Source organism: Puma concolor, chromosome E3 (assembly GCF_028749965.1).
Source record: "Puma concolor isolate L17-30 chromosome E3, mPumCon1.1.hap2, whole genome shotgun sequence".
NCBI classification, from domain to species: Eukaryota; Metazoa; Chordata; class Mammalia; order Carnivora; family Felidae; genus Puma; species Puma concolor.
In genome coordinates this window covers 24,924,287-24,939,420 of record NC_141682.1, presented here as the reverse complement: position 1 = coordinate 24,939,420, position 15,134 = coordinate 24,924,287, and the positions used below count along the sequence as shown (strand labels likewise).

The 15,134-nt window shown below is 47.1% G+C and overlaps 1 protein-coding gene across 3 annotated transcripts in view; it reads left to right on the top strand.

Annotated features, from left to right (window-relative positions):
* Positions 1 to 15,134, top strand: part of OTOA (otoancorin) — a 74,891-nt gene that overhangs the window by 27,435 nt on the left and 32,322 nt on the right. For all 3 annotated transcript variants that reach the window (XM_086692780.1, XM_086692782.1, XM_086692781.1), the window contains 6 exons: positions 1,917 to 2,040; positions 4,880 to 5,095; positions 7,827 to 7,994; positions 8,774 to 8,914; positions 12,822 to 12,880; positions 13,307 to 13,424. In XM_086692780.1, the coding sequence (XP_086548906.1) occupies positions 1,917 to 2,040; positions 4,880 to 5,095; positions 7,827 to 7,994; positions 8,774 to 8,914; positions 12,822 to 12,880; positions 13,307 to 13,424 (826 nt within the window). The remainder of the gene's footprint in view (positions 1 to 1,916; positions 2,041 to 4,879; positions 5,096 to 7,826; positions 7,995 to 8,773; positions 8,915 to 12,821; positions 12,881 to 13,306; positions 13,425 to 15,134) is intronic.

Here is a 15,134-nt window from a genome sequence, read left to right as displayed (position 1 = left end):
GGAGGTGGCTGGTCTATCTCTTTATATAGCCCCATGTCTTTGTGCATGTGACGGGAGGCGTTTCCCCAAAGAAACACCCTTTGAAAGGGTTGGGAGGTGGGGTGAGGTAGAACAAATGCTTTCTGAGCATCTCCTGTGCCAGGCGTTTAATGCAACCTTATCAAGTGCTAAGATTCCAGCTGTGGGCATAGAAATAGAATATTTTAAATACTCAGTACTTGGTCTATTCCAAGGTAAATGTGTGGTTTCCATTAGGGTGGGTAAAGTATTAGAAATAGCTTTTGGCTCCCCATATTTGTGAACCTCTTGTTATCCAGCTTCTCGGGTGGGGAGTCCACAGATGATGTCGGCTCTAGAATTTAGTGATTGTAACATGATCCTCCAGGAATGCTTTCCAGCAGAGGCAGGCCTGGAGCTATGTACTTGGTGACCCCAGAAAGGATTTGAATGTTAGCCAGAGGGAGCATGCAATGGGGAGTGCTGTTCAACCATCTCTCCGTCTCTCAAGGACACATGTCACAGTGCTTTCCCTGACGTCACTGTATTATGTTAAATTTTATCAGAGTCGCTTATAGGGAATGTTCTTATATGAAACTATTACACCTTCTTCCCCCATCCTTACTAATTTTTATCCATTAGCTTGGGTCCCCTTTTTAGGGGTACACAAAAATAGCTTACTGGTTAAGAACATGAGAGTCTGGAGCCAGACTTCCTGGGTTTAATTCTGGCTCTGCCACTTACGAGTTGCGTGATTTTGGCTGTGTTACTTTACCTCTCTGTGCCTCCACTCCCCCATCTGTAAAATGGGAGATAATAACCTGCCTCCCTTTTCAAGGTCCTTGTAAGGCTTATGCACACCTGACACATAGTAAGTGCTCAGGATAGTAGTTCTTCAGCCTTCACTTCCCTTGAGTATTCTTTTTCTCATCTGACACATTTTCAAATCCTTCCTGACCCGGTTGCTCTTCTGTGGACATGTCTGAGCATGTCGCTGTCTTTCTAAGAGGGTGGATCCAGGTTGAGCATGGTCAACCAGGTGGTCCAGCCATGCTGAATTGAATAGATTTAATACTAACTCTACGAGCATCCATTAATGAATCAGTGCCTGGTGTCTACCGGGAAGGATGCTAATCAAGTGGTATGGCTCTTCCCATTGAACTCTCACAGTACTCCTGATGCCTACATTCATCATATTTATTGTGATGTGCTGTGATGAACAAAGCCAACCTTCCTTTTATTAAAGGCTCAGAGAGACAGGTCCACCCTGTACAGTAGTGCACCATGTGCACTGTTCAACTGTGCAGCAGCCTTGCAGAGAAGTTAAGTAATTTGTTGGCTCAAACATCCCATACAGCTGTGCTTCAAACTCTTGTTGGCCTAAATCTATGCTCTTAACCACAAAATACAGCACCCCCAGCTAGACCAGGGTTCACATCCCCCTTCCGCCCTTACATTGTTATGCTTCCTTTTTCTTTCCTTTCTGGCGGTGTAGGTCATAAACCATCTTGGAAATACATCTGCCTCAGAGAATCCCTCAGGGTGGACAAACCCTTTATCTCCGTGTGGAAAATGGGGAGTTTTCTGTGGCTAACTCAGGACCACACTTTCCTTGTGCCCCTTACTGCCTCGGGAAGAGAGAGCATAGTTGGATGGGTCTCGATTTAAGTCCTGGGGCCACGTCTGGTCTTGGGCCAGTCACTTGACCATGCTGAGTCTGTCTGCCTTTCTGTGAAATGGGGCTCAGAGCATCTGCCTTGTAGGGTTGCTGTTATGGGGTAATCCGGGTACAGGGTTCAGCACAGTCCCTGGCATGTGATAGCTGCTCTGACCGTGACTCTTGGCTCTGTGTGGGAGAGGGCTGTGGTTGTGACCCCCAGCTCTGAGCCCCCTGCCAGCACCCTTATCTTCCCACACAGGCTGGGGCTGCTGGTCTGTTTCTACCATGACCTGGATTTGCTGGATGCCGCAGTGGCTCAAGTCCTCCTTCACCAGATGATCAAGTGCAGCCATCTGAGGGGCTTCCAGGCTGGGGTTCAGAAGGTGCGGATGGGGCAGGCTGGGGAAATGGCCGGAGAATTGGGGAGCACAGTCCTGCCTGGCCTTCGAGAAAAAATATGTGGGGTTAATCGGGATCTGGGTCCACCCACAGCAGATGGCATCCCATCCCAAATCCTGGGATGAGCTTCAACAGTATCGGGGAAAACCCAGAATAGATCAGAATTCAGAGTGGCCACCTCGAGCTTAACTGTGCATAAGGATCGCCTGGGGATCCTAAATGGGCTTGTGATTCAGTGGGTCTGAGCGGAGCCCTAAGTGGAGGGAGACTGCACGTCTAACAAGCTTCCAGGCGATGCTGAAGCAGCTGGTCCGGTGACCGCGCTTAGAACAGCAAGGAGATAAAAGCAAGGTTCTCAAACCTGGCTCTGCATTAGCACTCGGCCAGCTCCGTCCCTGGAGATTCTCCAGGTACTGGTCAGAGGTGTGGCCTGGGAATGGTATGTTTTAAAAGTTCCTCACATGATTCTAGTGCAGCCTTGTTTGAGATGCCTGGATTAGAATGTGTTTGTTGAGTTCCTAGACCAAAGCTCTGCACAAACTGACACAGGCTGTTTCTCATGTCCTCTCACCCTCCATCTCTCCTTTTTTCCCTTAAAGTCTCAATTCTGCCCTGCTTCTCTCACTTTTTTGGCCCTTCTCATTTTTTTTTTTTAATGGAAAAGATGACGTGAGAACAACATTAAAGAAAAGGTTGATAAAACCATCAATAATTCCACAGCAGGTTTTCACATGTAACTATAAAATCCCCAATCCCATTTGACATTTGACAACAGTCATCATTATCTTGATCAGAGCATATTTTTTTTTTAATTTTTTTTTTTAACGTTTATTTATTTTTAAGACAGAGAGAGACAGAGCATGAACAGGGGAGGGGCAGAGAGAGAGGGAGACACAGAATCAGAAGCAGGCTCCGGGCTCTGAGCCATCAGCCCAGAGCCCAACGCGGGACTCGAACTCACGGACCGCGAGATCGTGACCTGGCTGAAGTCGGACGTTTAACCGACTGCGCCACCCAGGCGCCCCAATCAGAGCATATTTTTAAAATTAATTAATTAGTTTTTTTAATCTTTATTTTTGAGAGAGAGACACACACACACACAGAGTGCGAGTGGGGGAGGGGCAGAGACAGAGGGAAACACAGAATCCGAAATAGGCTTCAGGCTCTGAGCTGTCAGCACAAAGCCCCATGCGGGGCTGGAACTCACGAACTGCGAGATCATAACCTGAGCCGAAGTCAGACACTTAACTGACTGAGCCACTCAGGTGCCCCTTTAATTTATTTTTTTAATGTTTGTTTATTTTTGAGAGAGAGAGAGAGAAGAGAGAATGAGCGGGGGAGGGGCAGAGAGAGAGGGAGACACAGAATCTGAAGCAGGCTCCAGGCTCTGAGCTGTCAGCACAGAGCCTGACGTGGGGCTTGAACCCACGAGCCGTGAGATCATGATCTGAGCTGAAGTCAGACGCTTAACTGACTGAAACATCCAGGTGCCTCACATATTTTTATTTCGAAGGAAAAGAATCCCTCCCAAGCAAGCTCAAAGCAAACATAAAAGAAATGTATTTTAAGGCCACAGGTTGCATGTGTAGCCATGGCTGCAAAAAAAGTCCGAGCAAATGAAGATAGCAGTGTTCCCTTTGGGATCACCTAGCTCAGTACTGCTCAAACCAGAGCGTGCATCAGAGTCATCTGGAGGACTTGTTAAAATACAGGTTGCTGGGCTTCTTGCCCAGGGTCTCTGGTTCAGGAGGGCGGGAGTAGGGCCTAAGAATCTGCATTTCTAGCAAGCATCCAGGTGACACTGCTCGTCAAGGACCACAGGGCTTTGAGAAGCGCTGCTGTACCACATGCCTCCGTCTTAACAGACTGGGAAGCTGAATCCTGAGGTAGGACAGCTGCGGATTTTGAAGAACCCAGGGGCTGTGACAGCTGTTTCTTTCACTTCGCTCTGCTGCCCCCAAGTGGCCATTTCAGTATTGCCTGGTGCAGTTGTCTGTGATGAATATATTCCTACAACTTCAGGTGTTAAAACATGGACGGTTCTTTTTTTTTTTTTTTTTTTTTTTTTGGTACAGAGCTCATGTTACAATAGATAATTTTATCACCTTTACTGGAAGCAGTTACTGTATCACTAAACAGGTATATTATAATAAAATAATTGTTAAGGATATCCCAGAAATGTGAAAACATGTATAAAAACAGTTTTCAGTAAAAAGCGTAGAACATTGCACTTCCATTCGTATTACAACTATGTGAAAACTACATGCTGTAGTTTACTTATAATGCATATATTTATAAAGGCGTCAGAAATCTTAGACACAAACATGCCCTATTACTTTAATTAATCATAGTTATTTTTATGAGGTAGGATTTTTAGGAGACTTTTACTTTCTTGTTACTGTTGAGAATTATTTTTATGTGGATTACATATTATCATGAAAAACACCATGGATATTTCATGAAAGAAAAACAGACGTGTATGGATGCAGGGTTCAAGGTCACAGAAAGAAAATAGATGCTATGAGAGTGTGGTGGAATTATGGATAAAGTGAACAAAATTTCCTTCTGCCATGTGTTAAGTTTGATTTAATAGCAAATTAATATTTAAATGAAGCACAAAGTGAATTTGCGGCATGTTAAGGTCAAGGCCAGAGGAGGTGGTGTTCTCAGTGGGCGACTCATTGTCTGGCCAGGGCTTGACGACAGGGTGGAGGGGGTGGGAAGGTAGGGTGGTGGTGGTGTTGTGACAACCCCAGGGTGTAGGCAGAGGGAGCCACTGTCCTGCTTGTTATCGAGCCTCATTTCAGCCTGCTTCCCTTCTAGCTCAAAGCCAACCTCCTGGACATTGCCACGGAGAACCAGACCCTCAATGAGACTCTGGGCTCTTTGTCGGATGCGGTTGTGGGCTTGACCCACAGTCAGCTGGAATCCCTCTCTCCCGAGGCTGTGCATGGCGCCATCTCAACTCTCAACCAGGTCTCAGGCTGGGCCAAGAGCCAGGTCATCATCTTGTCTGCCAAATACTTGGCCCATGAGAAGGTCAGTTGGAGCTTTGAACTCTTTTTTTAATGCTCTGAGACCCAAGGGCCAGTGATACACAGGGAGGGTGGCCAATCAGTAAGAAAATAGTGCCGAGGGGGACTTGCTCTGCCATTTACTAGCCGTGGGACACTGGACGATTGGCTTAAATTCTCTTTGCCTCAGTTTCCCTGTTTGTAAGATGGGGATAACAGTAGCACCTCTGCAGCAGGATGGCTGTAAGGATTCTGAGTCCGTACACAGGAAGGGGTTGGAACATGTGACCTTGAGTATGAGCTCAGGGAGTAGCAGTAGCTACTGTTGTGCTGTTTGCAAAGCGTGGGATCCATCCCAGGATTTCCTTGCTTGTTGTTGAGGCTGCGAACACATCCCTCATCTTGAGATGAGAGATAATGCTATTTTATTCATCTTGGGCTGCAGGGAGGGAATTGTCCTCAGAGGAGATTTTGCTTGGGGGGGACAGGATCCTTTAGTCACGCTCTAGATGCTCCTGGGGTGGGAAATGAGTCTTTTTCCTGGGGAAGCTGTCTCTCTGCCCTGCGCTTGGTAGAAGGAGCTCCAGAGACCTGAGCCCCTAAACATTTTGGTGTCCTGCTTTTTCTGTGTCATAGCCATGTCCCAGGATGCAACTAGTTCATGAGGATTGGATCGGGACCAATTCCAAAATGACAACAATTACAAATATTCATTAAGTACTTACTGTGTGCCAGGTTCGGGTCTAAGTGAGTTAGTTGTTTAGTGTTTCCAACGACTCTGTGAAGTCAGGAGTGTGTTATAACCTTCATTTTCCATATCATTCGTGAGAGGCACAGAATGTATAAGGGAATTGCCAAGGTCACATAAAGGGACACAGGATGTCTGGCTTCAGAGTCCACTTGCTTAACTCCCATGCTAACTACCTCCAACATGGCACCATGACCGTTGTCCGCCCATTGTTACTTCCTGACTCAAGGCCAAGGCTAGCCCATTCTTCTTGTGCCCTCTAGCCTCATGGCATCTTTAGTTTGACATCTTTGCAGCCCTTCTCTGTTTTGACTAGGGCCACCTGAGTCTATCTGGACAGTTCTCTGTGAATGTGATTTTAGGGAGCTGAGGGAGACTGTCTTGTTCCTCCCAACCCTGGACGAAGTGGCTTGTCTTTTTCCTAGTGTCCATCTCTTCCTACAGAGAGGTCAGGCCACTTACGAAGAAGCCAAGAGCTCGAAAGGTCTTGCTTTCCTTGAGGACAGTAGAGACTATCCATTCTACAGAGCATAACAGGGAAACCATTCAACTGGCTTTTTTGTAGACCTAAGGAATGAATGTCCCTGTTTGTATAGAAAACCATCTGGCATCTTTACTCTAAAGGAGGGAGAAAAAACAAGCATCGTTTCTGATGGGGCAGACAGCTACAATCCTATTTGTCATAAAATATCAGACCCAGATCCTGAAACATTTCTTTTTTTTTTTTAATTTTTTAAATGTTTATTTATTTTTTGAGAGAGAGTAGGGGGAGGGGCAGAGAGAGAGGGAGACACAGAATCCAAAGCAGGCTCCAGGCTCTGAGCTGTCAGCACAGAGCCCAACGCGGGGCTCGAACCCACGGACCGTGAGATCATGACCTGAGCTGAAGTCAGACACTTAACCTACTGAGCTACCAGGCGCCCCCCCAAAACATTTCTTTATTTCAACTCAGAGCTTCTGCATGGAGATAGACGAACATGGGGCTTTGCTATGTCAGGTGACGTAATGAGAAAAATGGGTACAAGTGGGTGGGGCTGGGTAAACTGATAGCCCCACGACCCAACCTCAAGGGGCACCTGCTGGTCAGTTCTTGCCAATTTGTTGCCAACATGGACCCAGTATTGCTTGGCATTCAGATTTTTTAAAAAATCAGACTCAAACCTGGATTTTAATGAAAATTTACCCAATTAAAAAAATTGTTTTAAGTTTATTTATTTATTTTGAGAGAGAGAAAGAGAGAGAGGAGAGAGAGGGGTGGGGAGGGGCAGAGAGAGAGAGAAAGAGAGAGAGAGAGAGAGAAACCTAAGTGGCTCCGCACTGTCAGTGGAGAGCCCAACTTGGGGTTCCAACTCATGAACCGAGGGATATGATCTGAGCCGAAATCAAGAGCTGAATGCTTAACCAACTGAGCCACCCAGGTGCCTCCAAATTTCCTCAGTTTAAAAAAAATTTTTTTAAATGTTTATTTGTTTTTGAAAGAGAGAGAGAGTGAGACGGAGTGTGAGCGGGGGAGGGGCTGAGAGAGAGGGGGACACAGAATCTGAAGCGGGCTCAAGACTCCGAGCTGTCAGACCCTGATGCAGGGCTTGAACTCACGAACCATGAGATCATGACCTGAGCCGAAGTCGGGTGCTTAACCGACTGAGCCACCCAGGTGCCCCAGTTTCCTCAGTTTTTAAGTGTTGTCAGCCAGCTCAAATTAAACACACACACAAAAGCCTATTGCCTGCTCAGCTGTGGTGCACGGATCATCACTTTCTGATATTTGTGCTGTGGCCTCGGACAGCAGGGTACTTCCCCCGGCAGAGCACTTGCCTTCTGTGTTGTGTTTTGATATCACCTCTCTTTTCTGATAGAAGGAAGGAAGGAAGGTCTGGGAGGGCAGCATGTGTCTGTTCACCGTGGTGCCCCTGTACCCATCCCAGATACCCAACATGCAGAGGGGCAAGTGTCGGCCAGGTGAGAAACCACAACAGAACCTCACGCTCCTCGCGGCCCATCTTGCCAGGTGCTGTCTTTCTACAACGTCAGCCAGATGGGCGTGCTGCTGGCTGGGGTTGGCACCCAGGCCTTCTACAGCATGGATCGCAGGGACCTCTTGCAGGTCCTGAGAAGCACGATCTCCCTGCATGTGTCCGACTTGTCACCTGCCCAGCAGCAAGGCGTCCTCAGCAAGGTGAGAGAAAGACATCTCGTCCTCAGCCGTGTGGCTCACAGAGTATGTGGTTTTGGGGTGTTGTGCGTGGGCTATGACTTTGGGCTGTCGACTCAGGGCTGCGGTTAGCTCAGCCTTTGGCGAGGGAGCATTCTGAACCTAGATGATGCCTTCTCCTGGTGCCCACCTTTCCTCCTTTCCAGAAGGAGCTCCTTGGGTCACACTATATTTCTTCCCAGACCCTGGTGCTTTCCTTCACCAGTTGACTCCGGAAGACTTTAGTTAAATTAGGTTTCTTGATATAATAATTTTTGAAAGTTTTTCAAATCTAAAAACGAATCCTGAAGGTCCCAGAGTGCTTCTGAAAGCCCCTTCCATGATCCAAAGTCACACCTATATTCTCACTTGGCAGTGGGTCTTTGGGTATCCTGTTCTATCAGACCTGCGATGTCCAGTTACAAAATCTGTTAGGAGACCAAACTTAAGGAGTTTGGCTTAAAATATCAACACCTTGCCGAGAGCAATAGCACGTTTGGTTAAAATTGTATGCGTTCCTGAATAAGACAGACTTGTGCTTGAATCTTTGAATCTTACTTATCAACTTCCAACCAATTATTTATGAAGCCTCAGTTTTCTTACCTGCAAAATGGGGTAAGGGAAGTCCCCCACCTCACAGGGTTGCTGAGCAGATAATGCTGGATCTTATGGCCTGTGAATCACTGACACAGTCCCTGGGCCTTGTGCAAAGTTCAGTGCACCTTCTACAAGGTTGTCATTATGCTTATTCTCACTCTTGGCAGATGATTGAAGCAGGAGACACTGTCTCAGGCATTGTGGAAATACAGGGGGCTTTCTTTAAAGAAGTATCTCTCTTCAATTTACGGAGGGAACCCGGATTTAACACAACAGTCCTAAAGGAAAAGGAACTTCGGAGGAGTCAGGTATGACCACTAAGGATTCTGACGCCAATTTGGATGTGTGTGTATGTGTGTGTGTTGGGGGTTGGAGACTCCCACACCAACAAGGAATTCTCCAACATAGCGGAGAATCGTGGGTGTTCCACAGTTCAGCTCCATTCTGACACTGTATACTGGCGATAGCATCAGATCCCACAGGGTAAGGGTTCAATCCTGCAATACTATACCCCCTGCCCCTCAACTGCAAGTGCCAGTCACCAGTCTTGGCTGTCCCCTGTGCTTCTGACCTCCCAGTTTTAGATTGAAGGTTCCAATGACCCTGCTGCCCCCACCTTGGTTTGATTAATTTGGTAGAGTGGCTCACAGAATTCAAACATGTTACTTACTAGCTCATCGGCTTATTATAAAAGGATATAACCCAGGAACAGCCAGATTGAAGAGATGCATCGGACAAGGTATATGGGGGAAAGGGTACAGGGCTTCCACGCCCTCTCCAGATGCGCCACCCTCCCAACACCTACACATGGTCACCAACTGAAAGCTCTCTGAACTTGGTGCTTTTGGATTTTTATGGAGGCATTATTATGTAAGCATGGTTGATTAAAACATTGGCCATTGATGATTGGTTCAACATCTAGCCCTTCTCCCCTCCCTGCAGGTTGGGGGTGGGACTGAAAGTTCCAACCCTCCAATCCCGTGTTTGGTTCTTTCTGCAACATCCCTCCTTCCTCAGGTGTTTTCCTGAAGTCATCATTCACATAACAAAAGACACCTTGATGGCTCTCCTCACTTTGGAAATTCCTCGGGTTTTAAGCTAAATGCAGTAGCGGTGACTGAGTGGCTCAGTTGTTTAAGCATCCAGCTTTGGCTCAGGTCATGATTTCGTGGTTCATGGGTTTGAGCCCTGCATTGTTGGTCTCTGTGCTGACAGCTCAGCCTGCTTCAGATTCTTTATCTCCCTCTCTCTGCCCCTCCTCTGCTCGCAGCGGGAGCATTTCTCAAAAATAAAAATAAAACATTAAAAAAAATTAAAAACCAAAACAAAACTAAATACAGTAGAACCTTGGGTTGTGAGTAACTTGTTCTATGAGGGTCCTGCAAGATGAGCAAACATTTCTAATAAATTTTAACTTGGTAAAAGAGTAATGTCTTATAATACAAGTAGCACGTGACGCTGAATGTCACATGATCACAACTGAGCCAGTGGTTCTTGAAATTCGCTTAGATATACAAGTGCTTTGGATTACAACCATGTTTCTGGAACAAATTATGCTCGCAAACTAAGACTTTACTGTATATATTTTTTATTAGTAATAAGATGCCCAGATCACTCCTGAATTTTTGAGTCTGCGTTGTGGGAAAGTTCTGTTTAAGGTTAATTTGGTAAAAGAAATTTATTTCCGTGTAATTAAACTCAGGAGGCAAAACAGTGTAGTGTTAAGAAATTGGACAAGACCTGAGTGTGTATTTGGGTGTGGCTATCAGTTAATTTTGGGGTGCTTCTTCTCACTCGGCCTCAGTTTTCTCATGTGCGAAATGGGGATGATTTCATGAGAATCAGTGATGCAAGATGTATCTTTATACCACCGGGCACATGGCAGTGGGCTCTAACTATTAGCGGTTATCACACATATTATTAAGGGCTGCTGGTGCTGAGGCTGCTTGGGGAGGACTGCGCTTTGGAGGCTGAAGCCTCTTCGAGCTCTCTGGACTTTCATTCAATCAACTCTGCATTTTATCCACTCATCGAAAGTTGATGCCAGGAGCTGTTCACGTTGCTGGGGATGCAGCCGTGAACAAAGTAGACAAAACGACCTGCCGTCCCAGAATTTCCATCCTGTGAAGGAGGGAGACAGACGAGATACAAGATTAGTGGGTAAAACCCAAGCTGTGCTAGATGATGATGCATGCTAAGGAGAACCTAAATCAAAATGGGAAAGGGTAGACAGTGGGCTCTTTTTGACGGGGGTAGCTGGAGACGACCTCCCTGTGCTCAGAGAGGTTATGGGAGGGGCTGATCTTCAGGACCCCTAGGGACACCGTGAGGACTGCCTTCTACTGTGGGTGACATGAGGAGCTGTTGGGAGGGTTTGAGAAGGGTTGTTCTCTGACTTTCGTTTGCATCGAATCCCACAGCTGCTGCACGGGGACTGAATTGAGAGCAAGAGTGGAAGCAAGGGGACCAGTCAGGAGGCTATTGTGTATTCCAGATAAGACACGTGGCTTGGACTAGGTGGTGGCAACGCGGGTGGTTACCAGTGGTCGCATTCTGGACGCATTCTCAAAGGGCTGGGGGCGTCTCTCTCCACCTGTGTATGTTCCTCCATGTCGTGGGCTGAACGGTGCCCCCGCCAAATATACGTCCACCCACAACGTGTGCGTGGGAATGTGGCCTTATTTGGGAAGAAGAGTTTTTGCAGATTTAACTAAGGATCTCAAGATGAGACCAGTCTCAGTTATCTGAGCAGGCCCTAAATCCAGTGACAAGAGCCCTTATGAGAGGCGACAACCCGGATGGTAGAGAGATGCAGACAAAAGGGATTGGATGCGCATACAGAAGGCCATGTGAAGACGAAGGCAGAAACCCGAGTGATGTAGCCATAAGCCGGAACCGCTTGGAGCCACCAGAAGCTAGAAGAGGGGAGGAAGGATTCTCCCCTACAGCCTTTGGCGGGAGCTCAGCTCTGCTGACTCCTTGATTTCTGACTTCTGGCTTCCAGAACTCTGAACGAATGATTTGTATTGTTTTCAGCCACCAAGTTCATGGTAATTTGTTACTGCAGCCCTAGGAACTGCATGCATTCCCATGCAGGGTGGCTGGCCTTCTGTGGGTGGTTTGGGACTCCCAGGGGAGAGATCCATGAGAAGCTGTGTCACCTTGGTGACCTCGCCTTGGGGAAGTCACATAGCATCACTTTTGCTTTGCTCTATCTGTGGAGGCAGTCACCCAGCCCTGCCCCCAGCTTCATGCAGAGAGGACAAAGATTCTACCTCTTGGTGGGATAGTGGTTCTGGAAGGTTCTAGAAGAGCATAATTTGTGGCCACTTTGGAAAACACATCCTGCCACAGATGTCTTCCAGCCATTTTTTCTCAGCAACCGCGTTGATGGAGTGGCCGTTTCCTGTGATGGGGAAGACTGTGGGAGGGTCCCAGAACTTGATTCGACCTGAGGAGATAACTGGGGCTACACACAGAGCTTCAGGAACTTACCTCCCTAGCTGTTCCTTTCTCCTGGGCCTGGCTGCCCTGTCACAGATGCCTCTGCCTAATGCTGGCTCACAATTTATTCTGTTTGGGGAATTACATTCAAAGTTCCAGAGTCTATAAAATAGATGAATGTCATACTTGATCGCATCTGCAAGTTAGGTGTTCTGTAAAATTACGTTCCTTAAAACAAACGGCTCCCCTGCCTGCTAGATATTGTTCTTCTAGAGTGCCCATCTGGGAGGGTTGGAGGGGAGTGAGTGCTGCAAGCAGGAGTTACTTTATTCATGGTACTTTCTAGACTGTCCTGGTCTATTCATCTGTCTCTTCCACTTTTACTTCCTGGGAGCTAGCAGGTGGGCGTGGAAATAGGGGCTACGGAGGGTGCTCACCTGGTCAGCGGCTTCGTAAAGCATAGAAAGTAAAGTTCCAGCCTGCCGTCTGATGGCTTTGCCCTTCATTCGGGTCCTAGAGCATAGGGAATCCCCGGGGTGTGGGAGCATGGGTTCTGCAATTACTCTGGCCCCAGTTCACATCCCAGCTCTACCACCTGGCAATTGTGTGGGCCTGGGTAATAACATAGCCTGTTAAGCCTAAGCCTTCCCCATCTGGAAAATGGGATCATTGTGTGTCTTCCTCCAAGGGCCTCATGGTACTAGGCACACAGTGCTCAGCAGTGACTGAGTGACTGCTTCATCCATGCTGGCAACCATTCTCTTCCCTCAGGCCTTGTTCCTGTTTGAGCTTCTGTCAAAGACAACCAGAAGGCCTGAGGAGCTGCTGAGGTAGGCGGGTGTACTTGGTCTGGGGGCTGACAGGCCCTCTGGAGCCTGATTTCTCAGGAGGGAAAGTTGGCTGTCTGCAGCCTGTGTCCCATCAGACCTGCCTTCTCTAGTCCTTTCCTCTCTCTCCCCAACCCCTTCCTTTTTTTTTCCTTGAGAGAGGGAGAGAGTGCACATGTGCAAGCATGCACACGAGCAGGGGAGGGGCAGAGGGAGAGGGAGAGAGAGAGAGAGAGAGAGAGAGAGAGAGAGAGAGAGAGAATCCCAAGCAGGCTCCATGCTCAACGCAGAGACTGACTCGGGCTTGATCCCACGACCCTGGGATCATGACCTGAGCCAAAATCAAGAGTCACATGCTTAACTGACTGAGCCACTCAGGCACCCCAGCCCCACCCCCTCTTCTCCCGGGTCCCTTGTTTTGTTTTCCAGCACAGGGCAGCTGGTCAAAGGCGTGACGTGCTCGCACATTGATGCCATGAATGCGGACTCCTTTCTGGCCCATTTCCACTATTTTGAGAACAACCTCTCCCTGCTCTCACCGTATCAGGTACCGTCGTAGCACATTCATGCCTCTCGTTCTCTCTTCTTTTTTTTTTTTTTTTAATTTATTTTTTATTTTTTTATTTTTATTTATTTATTTATTTTTTTTCTCGTTCTCTCTTCTTGCCCCAGTCGTGGGCCTTGATGGACTGTGGTGGCTTAAGATATTTGTGCCAAGATATATATTCCCATGCAGGTGATGACGTGGGGCCAAATACTGAGCCAGGTTTTTCTCCAGTTCTCTTTTAAAAGTTCCAGATAACCCATCTCTACAGCCAGAGCTTCAACAGATGGGTTATTCCATACTCAGATCTGAACCTTAAAATCCAGTGGTAGGGTATACAATTTCTCATATTCCTAATTATGTCCTCCTGAGACCGAAGGTCGTTCCCTCCTTCCCAGCCTTTCCAGGGGTAACCTGGAATAGGAACAATACTCCAAGGAGAGTACTTTCCTTCTTCATTTAATACTTCATTTTCCAAATGGCTAGGGAGGCTCGTTAACTCTTTGGGGAGACCAGAGGCAGACACTGACTTTTTAGTGGATCTAAGCAAGTAAAGGTAGGCCTTGGGAACAGCATTTGGACTTGGAAGTGTAAACTGTTGGTGATACGGGATCCAGAGAGGGTGAGCGGGCAGATGTACAAGGCATCTTCCCAACTCAGGCCCGAGTGTTGCAGATCTGAATGAAAAGTTTCCAACCAACGAATTCTCTTCCCAAGAGCCAGGAAGTAAGAGTAAAGCTTGGTGTATAATCCTTTGAGGTCATTGGTGGACTATGCAAAAATTTCACAAAGCTCTGCCATTCCATTGGATTGTCCATTGTGTCAGTGGTTCCCAAATGTGAGCATCAGCATTACCTGGAAGGCTGGAGTTGTTTGATGGGTATAAAGTTTCAGTGTTGCTAGATGAATAAGTTCTAGAAATCTGCTGTGCAGCGCTGTGCCTGGAATTAACAATATGATATTGTGCACTTCAGAATTTGTTAAGAGGGTAGCTCTCACGTTAAGTGCTCTTACCACAAAAACAGAAACAGAGACACAAGGAAACTGGGAGGTGTTGGATGTGTCTGTTACCTTGCTTTTCATAATGGCATCACGGTGTTTGCATGTGTCCAAACTCATCACAGTGTACCCGTTAAATACGTGCAGGTCTTTGCATATCAGTATTCCTCAGTAAAGTTGTTAAAAACACACAGAATAAAAAAAGCAAAGCCAACGCAGATTACAGAGCCTCACTGGCAGTTTTCCTTCCCTTACAGTAAGCCTGGGGTGAAGCCTCCTAATTGACATTTCCAGCAGTTCCCTAGTGAGAACTATTGACCCAGGCAGGGAGGAAAGCAAATTATTTCTGGAACCTGGACCCCGGCATGGTTGTGTCCTTTATACTCATCACACTGATCCAATGGATGGAGGTCAGACCCACTTTGAGGAAGACCTACACGTTCAAAGAGGAAGAATTGTCCTGACAAAGCTCCTGACCTAGAATCCTCCCATTCTCAGGACGTTCAAATACCAGTTAATTAGAAAATTTGCCTTTATTGCTTACATTTTTGCTGAAAATACATAATTATCATCAAAAAATAAGACAATATAGAGAGAGCAAATGTTCCCCCCATTTCCCCTGGAGCAGTGATTCTCAGAGCACTGTTTGGCCAAATCTGGAGACACTTTGGGTTGTTACTCCTGGGGGAGATGCCACCGGCATCCGTTGAGTAG